At 37.1% G+C, this 25,289-nt stretch overlaps 1 protein-coding gene across 2 annotated transcripts in view; it reads left to right on the top strand.

Annotated features, from left to right (window-relative positions):
* The window catches only part of vta1 (vesicle (multivesicular body) trafficking 1), a 49,952-nt gene extending 25,949 nt beyond the window's left edge, over positions 1-24,003 (top strand). The window contains exons 4-8 of one of the 2 annotated variants that reach the window (XM_063001208.1): positions 3,063-3,138; positions 4,673-4,784; positions 18,495-18,686; positions 20,341-20,418; positions 23,179-24,003. In XM_063001208.1, coding sequence (XP_062857278.1) covers positions 3,063-3,138; positions 4,673-4,784; positions 18,495-18,686; positions 20,341-20,418; positions 23,179-23,324 — 604 coding nt within the window. In that variant the 3' untranslated portion in view covers positions 23,325-24,003. The remainder of the gene's footprint in view (positions 1-3,062; positions 3,139-4,672; positions 4,785-18,494; positions 18,687-20,340; positions 20,419-23,178) is intronic. The other variant, XM_063001209.1, reaches the window with a different exon arrangement.
* The last annotated feature ends 1,286 nt before the right edge of the window (positions 24,004-25,289 follow it).

The raw sequence follows: 25,289 nt of genomic DNA, 5'->3' as shown, positions 1-25,289 counted from the left end.
TCCCAGTTATGGTCAACACTATAAATCATTTTGATAGGATACATTATAATTTTTGCTTATTTTGGCAATAAAATGTTTGGTTAGGCAATTCATTCCTAAAAACAAGAAATCTAATGTGTAAGTTAGAATTTAGCGTAACCTTGCAATAACAGTGTTTTTCTGCCTCACGTGTCCTTATTGCTGTTTGTGTGTTGATGGAGGGCATTTACTGCTGCTCTCTTGACTTTATGGCCAGTGTTTCTAGATTAAAGCCATTGCAAATAGTTTATTAGGTGTGTTTGCTGATTCAGTGGGCTTTAAACACAATTTTCTTATTCAAAGTTGTTCTATTTTTTATAGTCAGTATGTGCATTTTAAATGCTGTGTATCAAATAAGCTTTTGAAGAGGTCACACATAAATAGCCAGTCTCACCAGTAATATCAGCAACATCCAGCCTAGCCACAGTTTCTGTGTTGGAACTAGTTTATTTGGCAACGATTTAGGAACTTCATAGAGTGAAAAAGAGACGTGTGAATATGATTAATCTGTCCCAGAATAAAAATGGCTGTCTTAACAGACACAGTTCTTAGTTTCTGGATTGCTGCACTGTTAGCACCTGAAGGAAATTAAAAAAACACTACAAACTTCAGACAAAAATGTATTTTAAAGTAAAAACAAATCAAGGATTGACCAAAATTCTTATGACGTCACTACTGTCTGAGTCACAGGTTCCTAATTTAGTAGTGCCATATGTGTGTATGTGTGTGTGTAAGAGAGAGAGAGGGGGGTGGGGGTTGTACAAGACAACGGCTAGATGCCAGTTTGCATTTTGGTTATTTTGACTAAAATACTTTGCAGAGGAAGTAAGCACTTCAGTGCTCAGACTCTGGGCAGGGTTTAAATGTGATGTGATGTTGGGCCTCTTAAATTTGCTCAACTGCTGTTCAAAGTCGTGTACATGTATATAAATAATAATGATAGCATTACTAAATGAGCAGCTCTGACATGGTTTCTAACTTTATATAAATCAATGTGTCAGTGGTTCCTAAACTCCACAATCATGACACTCATGACACTCTTCAAACAAAAATGGAACAACCAAAAAACATTGCATGGGCGTTCAAGTGGCACAGCGGTAAAACACGCTAGCACACCAGAGCTGATATCTCGAACTCGTCGATTCAGGTGGTTGGAAAATGAAAAAAAAAAAAAAAAAAAAAAATTTGCACATTGCAGTCTGAATTTGTGACAACAACTAGCTTCACCATTCTTGATTTTAACGTGTAATAGTTGCATTGCTCAAGACATTTTAAACTGACAGCATTAATTAAACAATTACTTATTTGTTGGGTATCTGTTAACCATTTAATTAGTGACATTCCTCTGACACACTCACAGTCACAGGCTGCTCTTTATCACCTGGCAGTGATTAGCCCCCACACAGAAAGTATGGAGAGTTACGCTATGCTTTATGTGATGCTATTCAACCACCCCTAAACTTCAATTCCAACTCCCTCCCCCCTCCCACTTGTCGCCGCGGCTGTGAGGAGAATCTCCGTCATGGCTATCCCAGACAAGGCCAGTTGTGTCTGTTGGATGCCCGGACAGATTATTAGCACTGCTAAGATTTTTAATTGCAAGCTTGGGCAGTCTGCAGTGATGCGCTCGAGTATTAGACTGCTGCATGTAAGATCCAATATTTAATCATCTATGCTTCATAAGTTTGCAAGCTGAACCTGACTTGAAGAAATTAGTGTTCCGTCATTTGTAACTGTGCAGACATGAATATTTGAAGGAGCTAACATAGAATAAAAAATTGTTTAACTAATGTTTAACTCATCATGTTGGTCTTTCTTTCCATCTCTGCAAAGTGTTAACAAGACTTTATTTGACTTGTAGCCAATGGCTATAGGGGGCCCCCAGAAAGCATGTGTTTTTATGGTCCTTTAAATCCAGTAAGCTGCATCCTGCCCAAATTTTATGACTCTGGCCAGGTTTGCTGTTGTTTTGAAGGGGTGAACGTATTCTTCAGTGATTTTGCTCATTCATGTAGGCAGCTTTAGGCATCACAGTGGCACAGCTGGTAGTGTGGGTGCTGCTACATCACTGTGTCTGTGTGGGTATCCATTATGCACTTCGGTTTTCTTCTATATCATGAAAACATGTGGCATTTTAATTGACTGCAGTAAATTGAATGAATGTGTGACAGTGTGTTCCAGTGATTGATTGGCATCCTGTCCATGGTGCATTCCTACCTCCCCAGTTGTTATGACAGACTGACCAGAATTAAGCAATAAGTGATAATGAAGGAACAAATGAAGGACTTTAGACTCTAAAGACGAGTCTGATAAACTGAAGTCTTCATAAATCTTATGCTTGTTAACTGTGGTTTGTCATAAAATTGCACCAAAAATTTGTCTCTTTTTACTGTAAAACAGCAAAAGAAGCAATGCAAAGTGATTATTAAACAATCTACGTGAAGTAAGCAATTGTCATTAGGCAAAATTTCTCTTACACTGGCTATGCCATTGTTTACTATGGAGTGAGGCTGCATTACCTTGAGCATTACACATGAATCTGATTAAATTTTGTTTGCTGTTGACCTTTTCAAAGTGCCACCAATAAGACAGATTGTTTAGATGACGTAGCCAGAATCGAATACATGGCAGACAAAATTATTCTAAGTGTTGTACAAAACCCTGAGCTTTTGTATCCAACTTTAAATTAGAATCCTTACATTTTGAGAAAATACAGCATGGCCACTGGTAAACTGTGAACTATGAAGAACGCAGTTGCATGTTTTTCTCCTGGAATCAAATAATTAATTTCATACAATAAACTGTCGAATGCTGTCAGTCTACATTGTTTATTATTTCAAGCTTAGCAATCAGTGGCACTGCCAGCAGAAAGCAATTTTACACTTCGACTGTGCTGCATGTAAGCTTGCTACAATAATAAATGATGAACATTTTGTAAACAATACCCTTCTTTTATTACAAGCTGTACTTGCACATTTGAACCACCCATCCCAGTCTCCCCACCAAACTTGTAGCCACATTTACATCTTTCCCTGTTTTTCCAGGAACATGATCAAGTCTTTCTACACTGCAAGCCTTTTGCTTGATGTGCTCTCTGTGTTTGGCGAGTTGTCAGAAGAGGTAAGAAAGCCAAAAATGACTATGTAGGTTGTCTGAAATAACCAATTACTTACAGCTCTGAAACCGTAGAAAAATGGGATGAAATGAAAACACATTAAAGTGGAATCAGCAACACCGTCTGGCATGCTTGTGTTGCTAAACCCTAATGCAGCTACAAAAGCCATTATTAAGTGAAAAAGAATAGAGGAAAATAAAAAGTGGTGCCCAGAACCATGGCTCACCACTCAGTTGAGTGTGTCGATTTTTGGGAATTTTCTGTTGTGGCAGAGCTGGGTTAATACTCTCCTTCCAACATGCCTAATACTTGTAGCTTTGTATCTATGGCTGCAGCTTTCTCCTTCTCTCTTTTTCTCATTGTAATACTGAGAAAAGTAAGAATAGCGACCTGCATCAAACGATGGACAATGTTTCATTGAGTGCTGTTTGCCCCTTAGGGCCGGACATTTTGTTACTGTAGAGTGCCTATTGGCTCCACTGTTTTAATAGTCAGCCTTGTCTGAGTAATGTGAACCAAGACAATGGGGCCTCAGAAACAGCCCTCCATTATAACACTGCTACTCTCTGAACAGGCCACAAAAAGCTCTGCCATATTGGATTACTTACAGAACGGAAGCTTTTTAGTAACAGACCTCAAGGGCCCTAATCTTATCTATGTCTATGTGGTGAAAAAGATGTGAAAAAGAGGTAACAATTCTTTTTTAGTGTCTTAGTTAAAGCATTTGTGACTTCATTTGCACTCATAATATTTAAATAGACCATTTTAATCAGAAATTTTCTTTATTACTTTTCTTGATTATATTTGATGTAAAACCAAGTAAAAAAATATTACCCAGAGGTTGTAAGTTTGAGGCCCAGCAATGTAATACGCCAGCCATGACCAGAAGCTGGGAGCTGATTTGCTCTGGTTTTTGCATATTAAGGACCATTCCTAATGCACTTTGTTCCTAAGCATTCTACAGTATAGTAGCCACCAGTCTTGGGTGTCTGTGAGTGCCCTCCTCTTATAGATCTTGCACATGTTCATCTTGCTACATTAGTTTTGTAAGTGCAGAATTACTTATATTAAAGTGAAGAAAAAATAATAAAATAAAACAAAGAGATTTCACACATTCTTTAATTATTTATGGTAGAAAAAAATTAAGTCATTCTTTTATTTTTGTATGTTGTATTCAAATGCAATGATTTGTTTCATTTGCACAAATCAGCACATACAGTTTCAAGTAGTTGTGATATAATAATAATTGCATTTACAAAATGTTAAACTTCATTTTGATTCATGGTTCGGTTGGTTTGGTTTAACATGTCAGGGGGTATGACTTTTTTATGTTCGATTTTTTTTATTTATTTAAATATTTTAACCTGACTTGAACTGTAATGTAGATCTCAACATATCAGACTAAAGTTGGTCCAAACATTCTCAGTTTAATCTACTCCTGCAGATGTTGCCCTTAGGGCGAGAGTTGTTACTGACACAGCTTTCCTTAATTATCACTATTAATATTCCTTCCTCCATTTCACCCCCTCCCCCATCTAGAACATCCAGCACAGGAAGTATTCTAGATGGAAGGCGACCTATATTCACAACTGCCTGAAGAACGGTGAGACACCTCAAGCTGGGCCTATTGGCATGGAAGGGGAAGCATATGGTAAGTTCTGATATAATATCAGCAACTCCCTCTACAAACAACCAAACCTATGGCTCCATTTAGCAAAATACCCTTTGGCTCAAGCCTTTCCTCCAAGATTACACAGCTGATGCAGAAAAGGTTAGCTCATTGTGTTTCTTATCAGATTCTGAGAAGTGGTGGGAGAGCAATTTCCCAACTCCCAACCCAATAACATGTTTCAACCAAGGCAACCTAACTATTGGAGATAAGGATTTGCTCATTCTGGAATAAAGTAAATCGGAATAGATGGCTAGAAATGTCACAGATGTACACCACAATTTTAGCCAACAAAATTAACTGAGCTTGATGAGCTTAAATGTACAAACTGTATATTGTGACGTTAACATGCCTAGAATTCTTGGAAGGGCTGCCATAAAAATAAAGGTATCAAAGACAGATGCAAAAAAATAATGATTAAAAGCAGTGGATTTATTTTAAAAAATCAAAATGATGCCTTTAACCCACATTGTCTCATACCACGTGGAAAGTATAATAAAGTCTCCATAATCAGCTATTTGATGGAGATGCTTTGGTCCTATGATCACTTGGATATGAAGCAAGCATACAGGACTAGATGTACGGTGCAAACAGCCTTTTTATGATAAGACCCCATGTGTACTGCTGAAATTATCTGAGGCTGATTTGATGAACCTAAGAATATAGTCAGATGACATATTTGACCTCCTCACATATGTGAATAATTATAGGATCTGAATAGCATATTCTGTCCCAACTTTGACATCATATAGTAATGTATCTCTTTTGTAGCATTAAGAGAATTTTACCTGGGATTAACATCTGATTATACCTTTAACAATGACTTATCAAATAATTCTGATTATCATAGGAAGATAAACACTGAAAGGTTTGCTCACTTGGCTCTGAGTACTATAGAGACACACACAAACGCACATGCTAAAATAGATCAAGCCAAAATGGCTGTTAAATGTATTCCCACTTAGAGCAGCTGCTGGGTGGGCTGCTTTTGACTCAGTTCTGCAGTTCAGAGATGAAGTCATTGTCGGGTTGATCCTCAGGGAAATGCGTGTGTATAGATTTACATAGGCACAAAGTAAAAGATTCACTTAAGTATGGCCTGTACCCTTATTGTCTTTGTTTTTTTTATTATTATAACATGACTCAATGCCTAATTGTATATCACATATTTATCTTTATTTTATTTGACATTACATTCCCATGTGGGGTTTAGGTTTGTTACTCATTTGCTATATGAATAAACTTAGAGCCGTGTAATGTTTATAGAAGTGCTGCACCTTCTCTGAGCAGCTGGGCCTCAGCACTCGAGTAGTGACATCATTCTAGCTCACTGCCAACAATGTGTACCCCTCCCAAAAAATGTCATTCTACTGACCCTAGTATTACATTTTTGAGTTTTGCAGTATGTCAATCAGACTATGCAGAATAAATTGATGTCCGTGTTCCAGGAGGCTAAATAAGAGGTGTTTACCATCAAGTTTTGTAGCAGACAAACAAGAACATAGAACAAGAACATTCTGACAAAAACAGCAGGGTGTCTACATTGAAAACATCTATAGTTAGTGAGACATCACGTAACATTCAGTTGCAATTGAAAATATTTAAACCCCTTACATTAAAAGGCATTAGGCTGACCCCCACAGGACCACTACAGAGCAGGTATTATTTAGGTGGTGGATCATTCTCAGCACTGCAGTGACAATGACATGGTGGTGGTGGTGTGTAAGTGTGTTTTGTGCTGGTATGAGTGGATCAGACACAGCAGTGCTGATGGAGTTTTTAAATACCGTGTCCACTCACTGTCCACTCTATTAGACACTCCTACCTAGTTGGTTCACCTTGTAGATGTATAGTCAGAGACGATCACTAATCTATTGCTGCTGTTTGAGTTGGTCATCTTCTAGACCTTCATCAGTTGTCACAGGATGCTGCCCACGGGGCGCTGTTGGCTGGATATTTTTGGTTGGTGGACTATTCTCAGTCCAGCAGTGACAGTGAGGTGTTTAAAAATGCCAGCAGCACTGCTGTGTCTCATCCACTCATACCAGCACAACACACACGAACACACCACCATTTCAGTGTCACTGCAGTGCTGAGAATCATCCACCACCCAAATAATACCTACTCTGTGGTGGTCCTCTGAGGGTCCTGATCATTTAAGAACAGGGTGAAAACAGGGTAAAAAAATATGTGGAGAAACAGATGGACTATAGTCAGTAATTGTAGAACTACAAAGTGCTTCTATATGGTAAGTGGAGCTGATAAAATAGACAGTGAGTGTAGAAACAAGGAGGTTTCTACAAATAAAAAAATATATATTTATTGATACATTCCAGCAATTTTGATAGCATAATTCGAGCTAATTTTGAGTTTACTTGAAAAGCATCTAGTTCAGATGAGTGTTGTAGCCTAGTGGTTAAGGTAATGGACTAGTAATCAGAAGGTTGCTGGTTCAAGCCCCACCACTGCAAGGTGCTGCAGCTGTTGGGCACTCGAGGAAGGCCCTTAACCCTCAATTGCTTAGACTGTATACTGTCACAGTACTGTTAAGTCACTTTGAATAAAGGCGTCTGTCTGCTAAATGCCGAAAATGTAAATCTAGTTCTCTTGACAAATGTCCATGTGCACTTTAATTCAACTTTCCGTCTGTTTTTGGTTGAAACATCCTTTTGCTTTGATCACCTCTAATAAGTGATTTTGTTAAGTGTTAACAAGCTTCTGACACCTCTGTTGTGGAATCTTCAGCCATTCTTTTAATTCAAAAGCTTCCAGCCTACTGAGGTTTGTTGGGTTTTGTACTGCTTTCTTTAAATCCCACAGATTTTCTATGAGAGGGAAGTCCTCCTTGACACTAAGGATAGTATTCTTCTGGTCATAAGCTTTGACTTTCTTGCTCTAGACAAACTGCTGACCCATTTGACACGCCGTAGAACTGTGTCCCAGAATTCTGCAGGTCTATCCAATGCCGTAAATGTGCTTCTACATTTCTGTAGAAGCACAGATGCTCCATTCAAACACTATTACTGTCGAGCCCTGTACCGAGTTGCAGAATTTTGTAGCTGTGACTGAAGACATTTATAATTAAACCATATCTAGCCGCTCATATGGCACAGCGGTAAAATACGCTAGCACACCAGAGCTGGGATTTCGAATACATCATATCGATTCTCAGCTCTGCCATCCGGCTGTATGGGTGGCTACATGAACAACAATTGACTGTTGTTCACCCAGGGAGGAAGCGGGATAGGGACCTCATAACTGATGCAATTACGACCTCTACTGGCTGGTTGATGGCATCTGCACAGAGTAGAGGAATAATGCCTGATCAGGGTGTGGCTCTCCATGCACAAGGCTGATTCGCATATGAACTCGCCTCGTGTAGGTCAGTCAGCTACTGCTCACATGGCGGGGGGTGCGTGTGTCAGTTCGCTCTCCACAATCGGGGTGGAGGTCAGCACCAGTAGAGAGAATGCATAACGCAAATGGGTAAAAATTGGATGCGCTAAAAAATAGGAAAAAAGGGAGAAAATGCATTAAAAAAAAAAATATTAAACCATATCTAAGGTGTTTTACAGAAAAGGTATAAATTGTAGAGCTGCAAAAGCCATTCCTAAAAGAATTTGCAAAGTGTGCCAACAAAGTGGGGGATGTGAAGTGATTTACACTTTGTAAATACAGTGTCTATGTCCTGGTGTAAAGATGTTTTGGGTTTTGAATAATGTATTAGTAATGAAAAAGTCTTGCAAAATTATTTAGCCTTTCTCCATCTTTATTCCTCATAAATTTACAGTTTATACTCACAAAAGTGAAAAGTCACTATTTAAACACAGTTCAGTAAACAAAAACATGAATTAAACATATCTTGTAATTTGCATATTCTTCATGCACTTCGAATGTAATGCTAAAATCAAGCTGAGGTGTAAACCGGAGTTGTCTTTGTGAAATCCATCATTGTGGTAATGATGTCCTCCCCCAGGTATGAACTTAAATATTCAGGCCAGGTGTGAAAACAGTTTCAGGAAATCACTGAAAGTGATTTTACATACACAGGTCCCTCTGGCTCTAGTGATCTCATTTGCTTCACTACTCTTGCCTTCTTTCTCTCTTTTTTTAGGTAAAATAATAGTTTTGACATTATTCACATGAAATGTGAATAAAATCAGTTTTTCTAAATACCACATAACCATGAAATGTACAGATTTACAGCAGATTTCTATAATAAAATAATTATGCTGCAGACATGTTGAGACATGCTTTGCTAGCATATGTTGTGGATGCCTGTACTACATCAGAAGTGCAACTGGATGACAACAAATTCTCACGGGAGTGGATCTGAAATTGGCACAGTGTTAAAATCATTACAGACATCCAACTGTCACTTGATTGTACAGATACAGTGCAAAATGCCCAAAAAACTCATCCATCCAAACAACTGGCTGCGGTGCTTCTGTTATTTGCTTTTTAATGTTTAAATCAGTTCCCTTCGCATTATCTAGTAATCCATTATCTTTTGTTCACACATGTATGTCTTAGGTCTTAACATGATTAATTATCTAATCAATGCACTCTGCATTTTAGCTTTCACATGCAATGCCAGCTCTGGTAATTAAGATTTAATACCTGGGTAAACAAGCATGAGACTTAAAATTCCAGTTATTTTTATTCCAACAGGGTAATTTTCTGACCGTTTGCAATTTATATTACTATAACTGATTATATCTGTTAAACTTAAATATTTTTCTGCTGTAAATTTTAAGACAATTATTCAAATTATTAAACAATTTTATACACTAAAATGTATAAATGTTTAAGGGCACTAATTTTACTATACAGTGCAAAAGCTTAGAGACCACAGGTCACAGTCCATGTTGTTAATTTTTACATCTATGGAAGCTTACCCTGTCATTACTAGTAGTTATGGCAGGCTTAACTAAATAGAGATAAAGGCTAAAATAAAAATTTTGATAATCTTCATGGCAACTGCTTATGTATTCATCCTCTGTTTTTTCCTGGGACAAATGCAGAGTTGTTTATTTTTCACTTTAACCTTTGCGTTATAGTACGGATTCACAAAACCTGCTGTCATTTTGGAACCATATCTCAGTATCTAAAACCTCCCTCACACCATTATTCTAACAACACAAAGCTGTCCAGTGTGTTATTGTGTGCTGCTTTGAAATCAGGACTCCTCTGCGGCATTCATGGATGCTCCTCTCCCGTTTGTCAATGTTACATTGGACTGGACCTTTTGTTCAGTTGCAAAGTAATAAAATGTCAGTCAGTGTGACAGGCTGATCACATGAGCTAATGTTTGCCAGTATTCAAACATAGTACATAAAAAGGTATTTTACTTAACTTTTTATTTTATTAAATGTTTGTGATCTTGTAGGAATTATTTACTTTTTAAAGTGAATGATTTTAATTAACTGACCCAAGTACAAAGCTAGAAAGACATGAGTAAAAATGACGACAAAGCAGGAAACAGACCCCTTACATTTACATTTACATTTTTGGCATTTAGCAGACGCCTTTATCCAAAGCGACTTACATTACAGTATACAGTCTGAGCAATTGAGGGTTAAGGGCTTTGCTCAAGGGCCCAACAGTGGCAACCTGGTAGTGGTGGGGCTTGAACCAGCGACCTTTCGATTACTAGTCCAGTACCTTACCTGCTAGGCTACAGTTACCCCAGTTTACATGGCAAAATAAATCCAGACATAAGAAAAGTGGAAACAATCCAAGATTTTCACAAAGTTGAACCAGTTCAGAAAACCACACGAAACTTTGTGTCCAGATGAACTGATTCAACCTTGTGGATGTGTACCTGGATTATTGAGCATGCATCATGACATCAAAGATATTAAAATGAAGCACAAAACCAAAGTGTTTTGCCCAAAAAAGGGGTAAGACCTGCCATAGTCAAACAAAGAATAAATAACCTTAACTTAAACGGTTAAAGTCCTGGTTTTTCAATAGGGTTAATTCAGTTGTCATGCAAAAACAAAACAAAAACATTTTGGTCATTTTTAGTTTCCCTTGAGCAAGGCCCTTAACTTTCTCAGCTCCAAGGGCGCCGTACAATGGCTGACTCTGACCCCAGCTTCCAAACGGGCCAGGATATGCGGAAAAAGAATTTTATTGTACTGTACACGTGTATATGTATATATGACAAATAAGGGCATTCTCTGTAGGCAGTTGTAGCCTAGTGGTTAAGGTACTGGACTAGTAATCAGTAGGTCACTTGTTCAAGCCCCACCACTGCCAGGTTGCTGCTGTTGGGCCCTTGAGCAAGGCCCTTAACCCTCAGTTGCTTAGACAGTATACTGTCACAGCATAATTGTACTCATACAGTTGCAGCCCAGATTATTGACACCCCTAATTGTTTAGTATAAAAAAGCCAAAATTTTAAGAAATAAGTGGTTATTTATCAACTTTATCTCATTACAATATTTTAACTGCACGTCCAATTATATTCAACAATAAAGTTGACCTGACAACATACATGAAGCCATTAAAAAATGCACCTTTACTATACTTACTATATCTTTACTATAGCCATTTGTGAGCTTATTAAACCCTACATTTATATACATAATCACGGCCCAGACACTGGTGGACTGTCAGGAGGGACGGCTATCTTCATCAGGAATGATATTCTTCACAGCCACATTTCCCTCTAAGCAACAGCAATTTGAGTAACTAACATCTCACCAAGAACCATCACCATATGTAATGTGTACATTCCACCACACTATGTCTTGACGACCCAAAAATTGAAAAATTGGTGGAACAGTAACCCCAACTTTATATGCTACTTGGGGATTTTAATGGGCACAACCCATTTTAAGGAAGCCAGAACACAAACTCAAAAGGGAAAATAACAGAATAATTAATTAGTGCAAATAGTGCTGGACAATAATTCGATATCGATATATATCGCGATAGAAAATGTTTCAATAACGGTGATATGATTTTTAAATAAATTCGATCGATATTCATACGTCAGTGCGTGATGACGTTCGGCACAGGCACGAAACCAGTGCTCAGCGTTACCGCTCTGATTACACTCTGCTACAACACGGTGGATATCAGCGGCAGAATGAGTTCAACAGCTGTGAGTGAACGAGCATCCACAGTTAAAAAAAGAAGCAGTAGAAATAGTTGATAAGAGAGGAAAGACTAGACTCTTTTTTTCTGTATTCTTTAAGCACAACATCTGCTGCAGCAAATTCTGCAGCAACTCTTAAGCACTTTTTATATTCTTTATCCTGGCTGAGCACTTCTGTTCGAAAATGTTTACATACAAATAATAATCAGTATATGTTGTGGATTAAAGTTAGTTATACAACAGTTAGTTCCGACCTTACAATCTGATTGGTTGAGAAGCGTTCTAACTGTGCTGATATTCGTGATAACAGCACGGCCTTTTCACACCACAACTGTATTACTCCGCTGACGCGTTGCCAGTAACGACAAGCTTCATGCACACAAACGCGCACGCAGGCAACACAGACTTTATTCCCAATCGCGTTTTAAATCTTTAAATCGCGTTTATCTGATGTACAATCTAGCGCACTGTGTAGGGAACATAAATCCGCGATCTGATACACAATCTAATGCACTATGTAGGGAACATAAATCCGCGATCTGATACACAATCTAGTGCACTAAGTAGGGAACATAAATCTGCGATCTGATACACAATCTAGTGCACTATGTAGGGAACTTTAATGTGTTAGTAACGCGAACAGTTAGCTTAATAGCCCAGTTAGCAGCTCCTAAGAGTTCTGTTATCACCCATATCCTTTGGTGTGTGTGAGAGGTTTTTTATTTCTTTTTTTTCCCTTCGGAGGTTCTTGCCTTCTTCTTGTTGTTGTTCTTACCTCCCTAAAATGAGTTTTTGCAACTTGGGATTTCTGCTTTGTAGTGTTAAACTTTATATTCGTTGTGGAACTACTTTTTGGCGGAAGGTATTGTCAATATTAAAGCATATTTAATATGAAATTCAGGGCTTCTTTGATTTATTTTCTTTCTTTATTTTGTAAAAACTGTTGTATAAAAGCGATAGAACACTTGAGGTCGTGTGTTATCGCGAATAACATCACGGCTGTGATTTGGTCGCAGGCACGAGCCGAAGGCTAGTGTTCTATTGCTTAATTAAGACCAGAGGTGGAAAGTAACGAATTACATTTACTCGCGTTACTGTAATTGAGTGTACTTTTTTGTTTTTTTGTGTACTTATACTTTTCAAAGTAGATTTCACAGCCTGTAATTTTACTTTTACTTAAGTATGTTTTGTATTAAGAATTGTAATTCGCTACATTTTAAATAAGATCCGTTACTGAGTAAAATAATAAACGCTAAAGAAATCTGGGAAACTGCTGCAGTGAATTCTGCGACGGGGAGTCGGATCTTTTGTCTCGGTTCCTTTTAAAGAGCCGTATATATACATAACGACTCCCAGAAGCGCGAATCGATTCTTTTATTTCAGTTTAAAGGGCCGTTCAATAGATTCAAATAATTCTACGACACATCACTAGTGGTTATACAGTTTAAAAAAGTTTTATGGGACTAAAATGACACATTACACACCCCTAAATGTTTTAAATGTTGTATCAACATGTTTCTTCTATTATATTTGAATTAAAAACAACTATTGTGAGATTTATATCCACATGTCCTGTTTGCATTACACAGAAGAGACCCCCCCCCCCCTGCTGTTAATAAAGTAACTAAGTAACGTTTACTCTGAGTACATTTTAAATGAGTGTAATACCTTTTACTTGAGTAGATTTTTAGACTAGTAACTTTACTCGTACTTAAGTAACAATTTATTAAAGTAATAGTACTTTTACTTGAGTACAATATTTTAGTACTCTTTCCACCTCTGGTTAAGACATATGTTAATATATTATATTATATATTGTCAAAGCTTATGTTTATTTGAGAATGATGTCATGTTTTTGTCTATACAAATGCTGAATACAAGTAAAAGGTGAAAGCTCATTTATTTGTATTATTATTATTATTATTTCTAAAATATTATGTAGTTGTAAAGGGTGAGATTTCATAGACTTTGCAAATAAATTTTTCAGAGGTTCGCAGGTACAGCCTTTCAATGTTGGTGTTCCTGGCAGTTTTTCTGACATTTGTATTATTCATATCGATATCGGAATTATATCGTATCGACCGAAATTAGGAGTTATATCGTGATATAAATTTTAGCCATATCGTCCAGCCCTAAGTGCAAACAATCTCAGTCTGATGAACATATCAGGTCATGGCTGATACTCCACAATTAACAGTGGGTCTGTCCGACAACTTAGTGAGCTCACTACATAGACAGCATTTTACATCATCCTATGCATGCTCCCGAGAAGAAGGCTGTCTGACTTCTTAGATGCCTTAACATGCTGCCTACTAAGGTGCCTTATTTCAAAGCGATAAACTGACTAAACTAACGAGGGAGCCTCCGATGCTTCCTTAGCGGTGAAGGCAATCCCAGTGTTCTGTGCGTGCAACTTTTTTTGCCAAAGATTTTAAATATGGTGGACGAATGCGGAGCAACAAACTGAGTTTCTTTTTTTTTTTATGTAAATAAATTCTCATTGATTTTTCATTTGTATAAAGGTGTACAAGTGTAACCTATTTGCAAATGTGGGCTTTTCAGTGACAATTTAACCGTTTTCGCTACACGTGAGGAGATGTTAGCTTGCTTGCTACCAATGGAATTGTTTACTGCTGCTCTGAAAAAGATAGCAGAGGAGAACATCCCAAAAACTTCTAAGCAACCCCTGGTACAACAATGAATGCAAACAGACCAATCATGTAATGCAAACAAGCATGTTTATACATAAACTTTACCTTTTTAACTCTTTACCTCCACTTCACTGAGTACAAGTACTAAAGTATTTACCTTCAAATGTACTTAAGTATGAAAGTAAAAGTAGCATGATTTATTATGGTTCTAATGTTTTATTATCATTTCTGTAACAAGACTCTTGATTAATCAACTCATTTAAGGTAAAAAGACTCTAGTGGCATTAATTTAGCTTAATTGACTAAGCTAAATTCGGTTATACCTATTAATTAAGATAAACATGTAACATTTAGTGCTGAGCAAATGCTAAACAATATCAGGATTAAGTATATTAATGACATCAAATTCATTATTTTTTTAAAACAAAGCAACATACAGCTGAAAATGCTGCTCAGTAGTGGAAATGAACAGAGCTCCACCCGGAGCTGCGCAGAGAAATGTCCCGCCCCCGTCACAGCGGTTCTCTCTACGGCTCTGGAATCAATTGCTCATCCTGCGTGTCCCGGATGTTTAGTCTGAATTTTTTAATCTGAATTTTGTGATCTGAATTTGACCTATCGAATTTGAGCAACCTGAATATATATTATTTGAATTTTATAAACTTGAATTTTTGATTTTGAATTTGTTAACATCGAAAAATGAAAGTGAAAATGAGTTATTGTAAATAGTGTGGGTTGAATTCTGAGGCAAAAAAAGTTCAGTAATCAAAATTCAAAGGCTTAAAGTTCAGTAATCAAAAGTCAAAGGCTTTTAAATTTCAAAATCTGATGAGACAGGTTTACCTCCATACAGTAACAGATACTTAGATTATCACAATTGGGAAAAGGGAGTTTTGCAAGGGAGTGTACTATCAGTCACCCTTTTTAACCTCAAGATCAATAGCCTAACCAAGAAAATTCCAACAGGCACATTCCAGAGCTGATACGTCGGTGATTTATGCATTGGGTACAGAGGGAGATATGCCTGTTGTAGTACACAACACAGTATTAACAAAATCCAAAGCTAGTCAATCTACTGTACAATAAGAGCAAAACAACACCTGGATGCCTTAAACCAGGATTTAAATAACTTCACCCAGCCGCACATTAATGCCATTTCACCATGGAAACTCAAATAAATAAACATTATACTAATAACAAAAACACTACCCATGCAAACATATCTCAAAGAATTCTATTGTCAGAGAAAAATATCCATCCCATACAGTCATATGCACAGACGTATCCTAACATGTAGGACAAGTAGCAGCAGCAATGGTAACAGACCAATATGTAGCCAAGGAAATCCTACCATTACACAGCTCGAGATCCAAAACAGAAGGCCACTTAGTTCAAATGGCACTGAAACATATTGACACAGCACACCTACCTAATGCATTGTTATGCACTGATTTAAAATGATGCTTTTTAACAATGGAAGCTTTTACACAGCAACGCCCAGTCATTAATCACATCTTGGAAAAGAGACAAGTACTTACCAAAAGAAACCATGACATAATAATGTGTTAGATACCAGGAACAAGGTATCGGGTATCACAGGAAACAAAAGTGCAGACCAGGTAGCCAAAGAGGAAATAGGAGAGCAAGAAACAGAGCGTAAACTCCCACCTTCAGACGCCAAACCAATAATAAACACCTTTGTTGAAAACCGATGGTGGGCTGAATTGAAGACTTTGAAACAAAATAAGCTCCTTGAAATATGCCTGAGCGTAAACATCCAACAAAATGTCCAATTAGAAAAATGCAGCCATTAAGTGGCATACACTAGGTGCTAAATTTGACATATTTTTAACACACTCACTTATTGAGGGGAGAAGTGGCTCCAGTGTGTGAAACTTCCCAAGTACCTGTCTCCATCAGACATTTCCTAATTGACCTTCCCTAACATCTACAAGAGCATCAAAATCATCAAAATCTTTCCCCCAAACTAAATTTCCCATTTAAGAGCTAATGAAACTTGCAAAGAACACTAAAACAAGATTGTTGTATTAGCCTTGTATCTAATCTTTATCAACTGCATTCATGTTTATGAGAAGATTAATGAATTACTACAAAAATAAAGCTTTAAATGATAAAATATTAACAAGCAACCAGTTTTAAGTTCAGTTGTTGATTGAAAAGAGTTGTTGATTTTTTACCCTACTTTCACTCTGTTCTTCAATAGTCAGGACCACCCCAGAGTAGGTATTATTTAGGTGGTAGATGATTCTCAGCACGGCAGTGACAATGACATTGTGGTGGTGTGTTAGTGTGTGTTAGTGTGGCTGGATATATTTTTGGTTGGTGGACTATTCTCAGTCCAGCAGGGACTGTGAGGTGTTTAAAAACTCCATCAGCGCTGCTGTGTCTGATCCACTCATACCAGCACAACACACACTAACACACCACCACCATGTCAGTGTCACTGCAGTGCTGAGAATGATCCAACACCCAAATAATACCTACTCTGTTGTGGTCCTGGGAGAGTCCTGACCATTGAAGAACATCATGAAAGGGGGCTAACAAAGCATGCAGAGAACTAAATGGACTACAGTCAGTATAGGGTAAGTGGAGCTGATAAAATGGACAGTGAGTGTAGAAACAAGGCGGTGGTTTTAATGTTATGGCTAATCGGTGTAGATTGTATTTCAGGCACTGGCATTAGCAATATAACATTATAACATTACCAATATATGGACATATATATTTCTTTATACAAGTCACCACATTACCACTGGTCCTATGTTTTTAAATTTTGTGTGTCACAGGCTCATGTTTACTGGGGAGTGGGCATGTAGTAATGATAGATAGATAGAGAGAGAGAGAGAGAGAGAGAGAGATACTTTATTAATCCCGAAGGAAATTAAGGCAATTTAAGATTTCATGGTGCATGGATGTTCTTAATATTGATATCCCACTTGTTAAATGCATTGATCACAAACTAATCAAATCCATATAATGTCACCTTCACACAATTTACAGCTGCATATTTCCCATATAATAAAGATTCCCATACATACAGTGTAATGGTTAAAGTCATGTGTTATTTCAATTCAGTTGTCATGCAACAACAAAAAATGTGCTACCTATTTTGGTAATTTTTCAGTTCCATAAATTTGCAGTCAAAATTGTATCATTTTAATATTTTAATAGCATGTCCAAATATATTTAACAGAAAAGTTGACCTGTCAACCATGAGGGCATTTAAAAAAAGAAATACAGAAATACATAGTATGACATGGACAAGATTTAAGACACTCTTACTATACTATACAAGGACAGCCTCCAAACATTTTTAGCCATCTGTGAGCTTATTGCACCTTTTTTGGCTCCTCATAGAACATTTCCCAGAAAGATTGTGGTTTGTTTATGTGGGTTTTGGCACAGTTCAGTCACACTTTTTATGCCTTTTTTAAGCAGTGGGGTCCTCCTGGGCCTTCACCCATAGAGCCCTGTTTTGTTTAGTGTTCTGCATATGGTACAGGTGGTTGAAACCATCACTCTAGATGTCTCCAGCTCAGCCTAAAGTTCTTTGGATGTTGTATGTGGGTTTTTTTGGGTTTTTTTGCCTCATGCTTTACTCTTTCCACCAAGTCCTAGAATTTCCTTCTAGGAACCATTTAACATGATCAACAAATTCAGCTTTGCAATAAATGGATTTTAATCAATTATAAGTAATAAAAATGGCATGAAATAAATGTTGGACTGCTAAATGTCATGGTTGATATATTAAACAAATATTAAAATAAGATTTATACATACTGTACAGATTACTAATAGTTTCTGATAAGTCATGTAGTATTGGTAAATAAAGCCATCTCATTCTGTGTGAATAGTTTAAAGACCTTGTTTTCAACACGTTAAAATCATAAAGTCATTTTTCTTTTCATGTAGATGATGAGTTTGGTGCTGAAGGTGGCGGTCCATCTCCGGCTTCTTTTGATCCAGTTCATCCGCAGCCCTCCTTCAGTGTGGGTCCAGCAGACCAAGGCCCAGCAGTCAGTCCCCCCAACTACAACAATATCCAGATTCCTCCTGGCTCCCACGCTCCAGCCAACACTCCTGCAGATCTCCCACGTCCCTCAGGTACAATTTGGACTTTTCCATATGACACCTTCACTGTGAAACTTTTGGTAGATTTTTTTCAGTTGGTAATATTACCTATACAATGCAGTAATGTGGATCTTATATTGGTATAGCTGTGTTATTTTTTGGTCTTCCTGCAATGTGCAAAATTAATACCAGCTGGGGAATTAGTGTAATTACATTTCCAAATAATATCTGCGTATAATAATTATAACTGCCCAAAATTTTAAACTGTTTTTGCCCATCCAAAGTGTTTTCTGACCAACCAAAGACTTCAGAATACAGTTAGGATGGAAGCATAAACCAGGCTTTAGTGTGTAATTTATAGTTACTTTTTCTTATTAACAGTACCATAAATACTACTGCAAAACATTAGCCCACTATCGCTGAGTTCTGGGGTTTAGATCTCTGTGGTGCTATCAGCCGTTTGGGCTTCTACATAGACGTGATTCCTGGGGATGACCAAACAGCCTAGCCATTGGGCAGTGTTGTCAGCGCACTCTCAGTGCCAATCCCAAGTTTAGATATCAAAAGGAGGGTTGCGTCAGGACAGACTTGTGGCATAAAAAACAAATCAGATATGTCGACCCCTAAATATGGGCGCACCCAATAAAAAGCATTTAAGCATGTGATGTGTAGTGTTTAAAATACAAGTAATTGCATTATCAAGCATCCACTAATAAGAATTTAACTACAACAAATATAAATTATAATATACCTTAGTAAAAGTAGCTACACTTTAGGGTTATAAGAAATTTTTCTTAGTTCTAATTTTTTGGTTTAAACTGACCGACTAGTTGCCTAGTCAAGCTTATTTGTTGTTTTGACTTTTCATTGTCATCTTATTGTGGAATTAATGCAAAACAAAAATTCATTTCTGAAGCCTCACATTCCATTAATTCTTTTAAACCAGAAAGCTGTAGTGTGTTTGGCATCCAATTGTGATATCTCCCACTCCAGATTTCCTCTTCCAGCCTCTGGTGTTGTTGCCTACAGTCTCCAGTGAATAGTGCCTCTGCTTTCATGCTTGGTGAAAGTGACTAAGCCTTTCCAAGCCAATTTCGAGGTGTAAAGATCCTAATTCGCCTCAAATCATATGAGTCATTTTGCCCTGATCTTAGTTGGTGAAGCCAAAATGAAACCAGCTATTTTAACAATATCTTGTTCTTTACAAGTTCTGTGCTTGCTTTGCCCAAAGTTGCATCTCTTTCTTAAAAGTTCTCTGCATTGCTATTGGGCGATAGGATGGCTCGGTGGCATTTTAATGCCATGTTTCACACACTTTGGTTACATTAATGACAGGACAGATAGTTACTCATTACACACGATTCATCAAGTTTAATGTCAAACACAGTCATGGACAATTTTGTATCTCTAGTTCACCTCACTTGCATGTCTTTGGACTGTGGGAGGAAACCAGAGTTCCTGTAAAAAACCCATGCAGACACGGGGAGAACATGCAAACTCCACACAGAAAGAACCCAAACCACTCCACCTGGGGATCGAACCCAGGACCTCCTTGCTGTGAGGCGACAGTGCTACCCAATGAGCTGCCCATAAAAGCAAACAAACACTGCATGCTATTGCTTTGCTAATCAGCACAAATCTAAAGATAGATTGATTACTATACACTGATACAATCACTTCTGTATAGGAGAGGCAGTTAAACCAGTTCCAGCTTCCCGGACCATGCCACCAGGAGATCCCTTGCCTGTCAACAACATCCAAGATGGTATAGTAAACAACAAAACAGCGTTCCATCTGCCAAATCTTTTTCTTCCAGTGGTCAGAAAGCATAAAAAACTTTATTTAATATTTAAATATTTTTTTACCTGTGTAAAAAGTCAGCTGCACTTTTCTAGTTGCAGGGGGCCAACTGAACACAGACAAAAAAAAATCCATCTCTGCTTGAGGAAATGCCACGTCACAGCGATGCATGTATAATTAGAAAAATTCCACAGCTAAACACTGCCCTTCAAGCATGGGATGAAACAATTAAGCCCTTAGACTTGGTTAAATTATATTTAATAGTCATTCATTAATGCATGTAGGGTTTAGCATTTTTGTTTCATTAGCAAAATATAAGACTGAAAGCATTCCAACACAGATAAGCTAATTCATTTTAGATTGACATTCACATTCAGTTTGAATGTAATAACAGGCTATTAAATGTTTGTCACTGTTGTTTTTAGTCAGATCTACAAACCCAATTTCACAACAGTAGGTTTAGTAATGCAGAATGCAAAAACATAGCAAGTAATTTGCAAACTGTTTTTTCCAGGCATTGACGGATTTAATGTTTTACTTAACCAACTCTATGTTTTTTTTTTAAATATAAGTTACTTAATTTGATACCTGCAACACAAAAAAAATCGTGACACTGGCATTGTATGACTGGGTAATCAAAACCACACTTGGTACTTTCTACTTTCATGGAGCATCAACAAAAAGCATTTATAAGCATGGATGAATCAAGGTTTGCCATATAGTTCAAAACACTTAAGTAAACAGTTTAAACCATGTTTTTCATTGCACTATTTCAAGAAATTTAAAGATTTCACTATCTACAGTCCATAACATTATTAACAGATTCCTAGAATATGTAGAGATCTTGCTTAAAGGACATTAAAAGACGTTTGGCACCGAGGATACCAAGTGATTTAGTGTTTCAGGTTTTACTTTGTTCCATTCTACCTGCAAACACGTCTTAAGATGTGCAACAGTACAGGGTCACCGTTGTCGCATTTTTCATTTCAAAATTCTCTATTGGGGACAGGTCAGGACTGCAGGCAGGCCAGTCCAGTATCCGTACCCTCTTCTTCCGCAGCCATGCCTTTGTAATGTGTGCAGCATGTGGTTTTGCATTGTCTTGTTAAAAAATGCATGGATGTCCCTGGAAAAGGTGAGGTCTTGAAGGCAGCATATGTTGTTTTAAGACCTCAATGTACTTTTTCTGTATTAATGCTGCCATCACAGAAGTGTAAATTACCTTTGTCAATGGCACTGACACAGCCCCATACCATGACAGACCCTGGATTTTGGACTTGTTGCTGATAACAGCCATTTGTGCATGTAACTCCATATTGTAATGCTTGACAAAGGTTTGCCAAAGTAATCCCTCACCCATGTGGTTATATCAGATATTGTTGAGGTGGTTCTTGATGCAGTGCCGTCTGAGGGACCGAAGATCACAGGCGTTCAGTTTAAGCTTGCGCCCTTGGGCTTTACACACTGAAATTCCTCCCGATTCCTTGAATCGTTTAATGATATTATGCACTGTAGAGGGAGAAATTTGCAAATCCCTTCCAATATTTCTTTGAGGTACATTGTTTTTAAACATTTCAATAATTTTCTCATGCATTTGTTGACAAACTGGAGATCCTCTGATCATCTCTGCTCATCAAAGACTCTCAGCCTTTCCTGGACGCTGCTTTTGTACCAAACCATGATTACAATCACCTGTTCACATCACCTGTTTGGAATCACATCACTTTTTAGTTTTTTAACTGCATTACTAGCCCTAAATTGCCCCGATTTTTTTTGGAATGTGTTGCAGGCCTGAAATGCAGGAATGGAGGTATATTAACAAATGAAATGAAGTTGAGCAGACAAAACATGAAATATCTCAGGTTCAAACTGTTTACAATCAAATGAAAGTCAAAGTACATGTAAGGAACACTGAATTTTTATTTTATTAGCATTTTCCATACTGTCCCAACTTTTTTAGATTTGCAAAAGCACCATTACTGCTAAAAAGTGCGTAAACATTTTTTGCATTGTATGCTGCAATCTAGACAGCATCTTTTCAAAAGCCTCTGCTTGTATAAGCAGCATGGCTTCTTGGGTAGAGAGGGCAGCTGCTAGACTTACCTGTTCGCAAACCTGCTGGTCTCATTGTAAATTTGGCACAGATGTGGAAAAGATCCACAGAACCTAGACTGTTGAGCAGCTGATGAGTTATATTAAACAAAAGTGGGGAAAATTTCACATCCACTTTTAAAACAAGTGGTGTCCTCAGTTCCCAACGAATCAGAAAATGTTAAAAGGAAAGGTAATAACACCTTGGTTTCTTGGTAACATGGTGATAATCATACCCCTGCCCCAACCTTTTATGGAAAATGTTGTAGCCATCAAGTTAAAACATTGAATTTTGTATATATACACAAAAAACAATACATTTATTTGGTTAAAACATGAATATAATTTTGCAGTTTTAATAAAAAAAAATCATTTTGCAAATAATTGCTGTCAGTTTTGTTTAAATTATTCATTGGGTTTGTAGATGTGATGGTATATTAGAAATATTTTATTGCCTGATAAAGATACTGTGTTTGGCTCATTCTTAAGTTAGTTATATGGCATAACACTGTAAGTTAAAGATTAATTTAATGTAATACAATATATTTTATTCATTTTAATGTTAATGAATTTATTTTAAGATTTCAACTATTTACAGATTATTAAATGTCCTTGTTATTACTTTCACTTGTAGGTAGTGTGCATCTGACACCAGAAGACTTTACCCGGGCTCAGAAGTACTGTAAATATGCCGGTAGCGCTCTGCAGTATGAAGACGTGGCTACCGCTGTACAGAATCTACAAAAAGCCCTTAAACTTCTAACCACTGGCAAAGAATGAGGGCTTTGTGTGGCCACTTTATCGCTTATCTGGCCCTAATGGACTGTGCAGAGGCTTGAATCAGAATGAGCAGTATCATGACTAATGCATGCAAATTACTCTTTACTTATATGCAGTTACATTAAAGTCATAAGTTGTTAGTGAGATTGTTTATAATTCATGACGAACAGAAGCTTCATTATTTTGAAACTTTCATTCACTATGCTGTCCTGTTTGTTTTGGTGAAGGGGATTTGCAGTTATTTTACATATTAACATCAAATGATTCTCTTTCATTGTTTCATAGGATAATTGCATTGGCAATAAATCTTTTAGTTCTGTTCACTTTTTGACTGGCATGTTTGTGCTGCTTATTGCTCTCATGAGAGAATGCATTCATTTGAGAGCAGTTACTGGAACATTGGATTAAGTTATTATTTATATGAACGAATGATTGAACATATTTCAATTGTATTTTCATGCTGCTTTTCACTCCCATGGCTTTGCATACATTGAGTTTATTTAGCGTCACTAAATCAGTGTCCTTTAGATATTTTCTGTTCCATTTGAAGAGTGGTAGCAGCAGCAATCATTAGTATTCTTCAGAAAAGCAAATTAATGAACTGATTTGTGTTATATATAGTTTGATTTATATGGATTATTTCTACAATTCAATAAATGCAAGAAATAAATATGTGAAATTTTCTACTTTAAACATTTTAACAATGGAAGGGTAAAATAAAATGAGATGCCATTAAGTACTTGGTTTTTTATCTTCTCAGGGTTGCCGCTAACGTGGGTTGCCTTTAGTAACATGGATTTTTTTCTTTGTTTTCCTGATGAGATTGCTTAGTCCTTTAAACAAAATGTTGGGCTTTTCCCACAGCCAGGCAGGTTTGCTGCTACACCATAAATTAAGAACTTCTGGACAATAAACTCAAGGAATGTTCAAGGTCTTGGAAATCTTCTTGTACCCATTTCCCTTATGGTGCAATGAAATGATCTTCCTTTTTTTGTGGTAGCTTCTTAGTTTTCACACACATTGAACACTTTAATCTCTGGGTGGTGTTTATATAACACATCACAGCTGAAGCAAATTAAGGGTCATTATTTGGTCCTAATAGTTTAAACATGTTGTAACACAACAGAAGGGGTATTAGGATTAGGTGCTATTCTAATTCTATTCTATTCATTTTCTTTGTTAATTTACTGAATCATTTTACTGATAAAGGCTTTATTTAAAGTAAAATAGTTTTGCAAGTTAAAAAAATCCTCATTTTCATTTGTTGGGTTTGAATATTTTCAGTTGCATTTGTCTGTCTGTTCACCAACCGTCCAGCTATCAATTCATCCACATACATACACAGCTGATTCAGAAGGTATTTAGACCCACTGTTATTTTGCCCACTTCATTGTGTTGCGGGTTTGATTTTGAATGAAACATGGATAAAAACTGAAATTTAATTAACAAAATAATTTAGACCCTTTTTATTTTTACTTTACTTTTATTTCTTGTTAATTCCTCATTTAGGGAATTTCAGCTTTTATTGGGGTTTTTCTCCTAAATTGGGACTGAGTCATTAAACAGACGATGGGCAGATGGTTTACTTTCCATCACTGTAATGACCATAAATACAAATGTATTTATTTATTATGTATTTAGTCTTTGTATTCCACTTATCAGTCAAAAGAAAACCCCCTTTGCCCCCCCTCCACTGACCAAATAATGTTTGGGTAAAGGACAATTGTAGCTGTAAAAGGCCAGTTTGTTTAAGCAGTGTTTAAAAATCCTAACACTAATTCACACATAACAGTACAGCACAGGTTACCTTGTAATTGCCATGTTAATGTTATTGCAGTGCTGAGAATGATTAGCAACAACACTCACAATGTTGGGCAGTATGCTTCAAGACAAGATTTCCCATGGCACCACCAGTCTAAACTGTTAAGAGGTCTGGCCTGCCGCATGAACTTATACTGTTTATAC

Source organism: Trichomycterus rosablanca, chromosome 9, assembly GCF_030014385.1.
Source record: "Trichomycterus rosablanca isolate fTriRos1 chromosome 9, fTriRos1.hap1, whole genome shotgun sequence".
NCBI lineage: Eukaryota > Metazoa > Chordata > Actinopteri > Siluriformes > Trichomycteridae > Trichomycterus > Trichomycterus rosablanca.
Note: the sequence above shows the minus strand (reverse complement) of the source record. Positions and strands in the feature narration are given on the sequence as shown.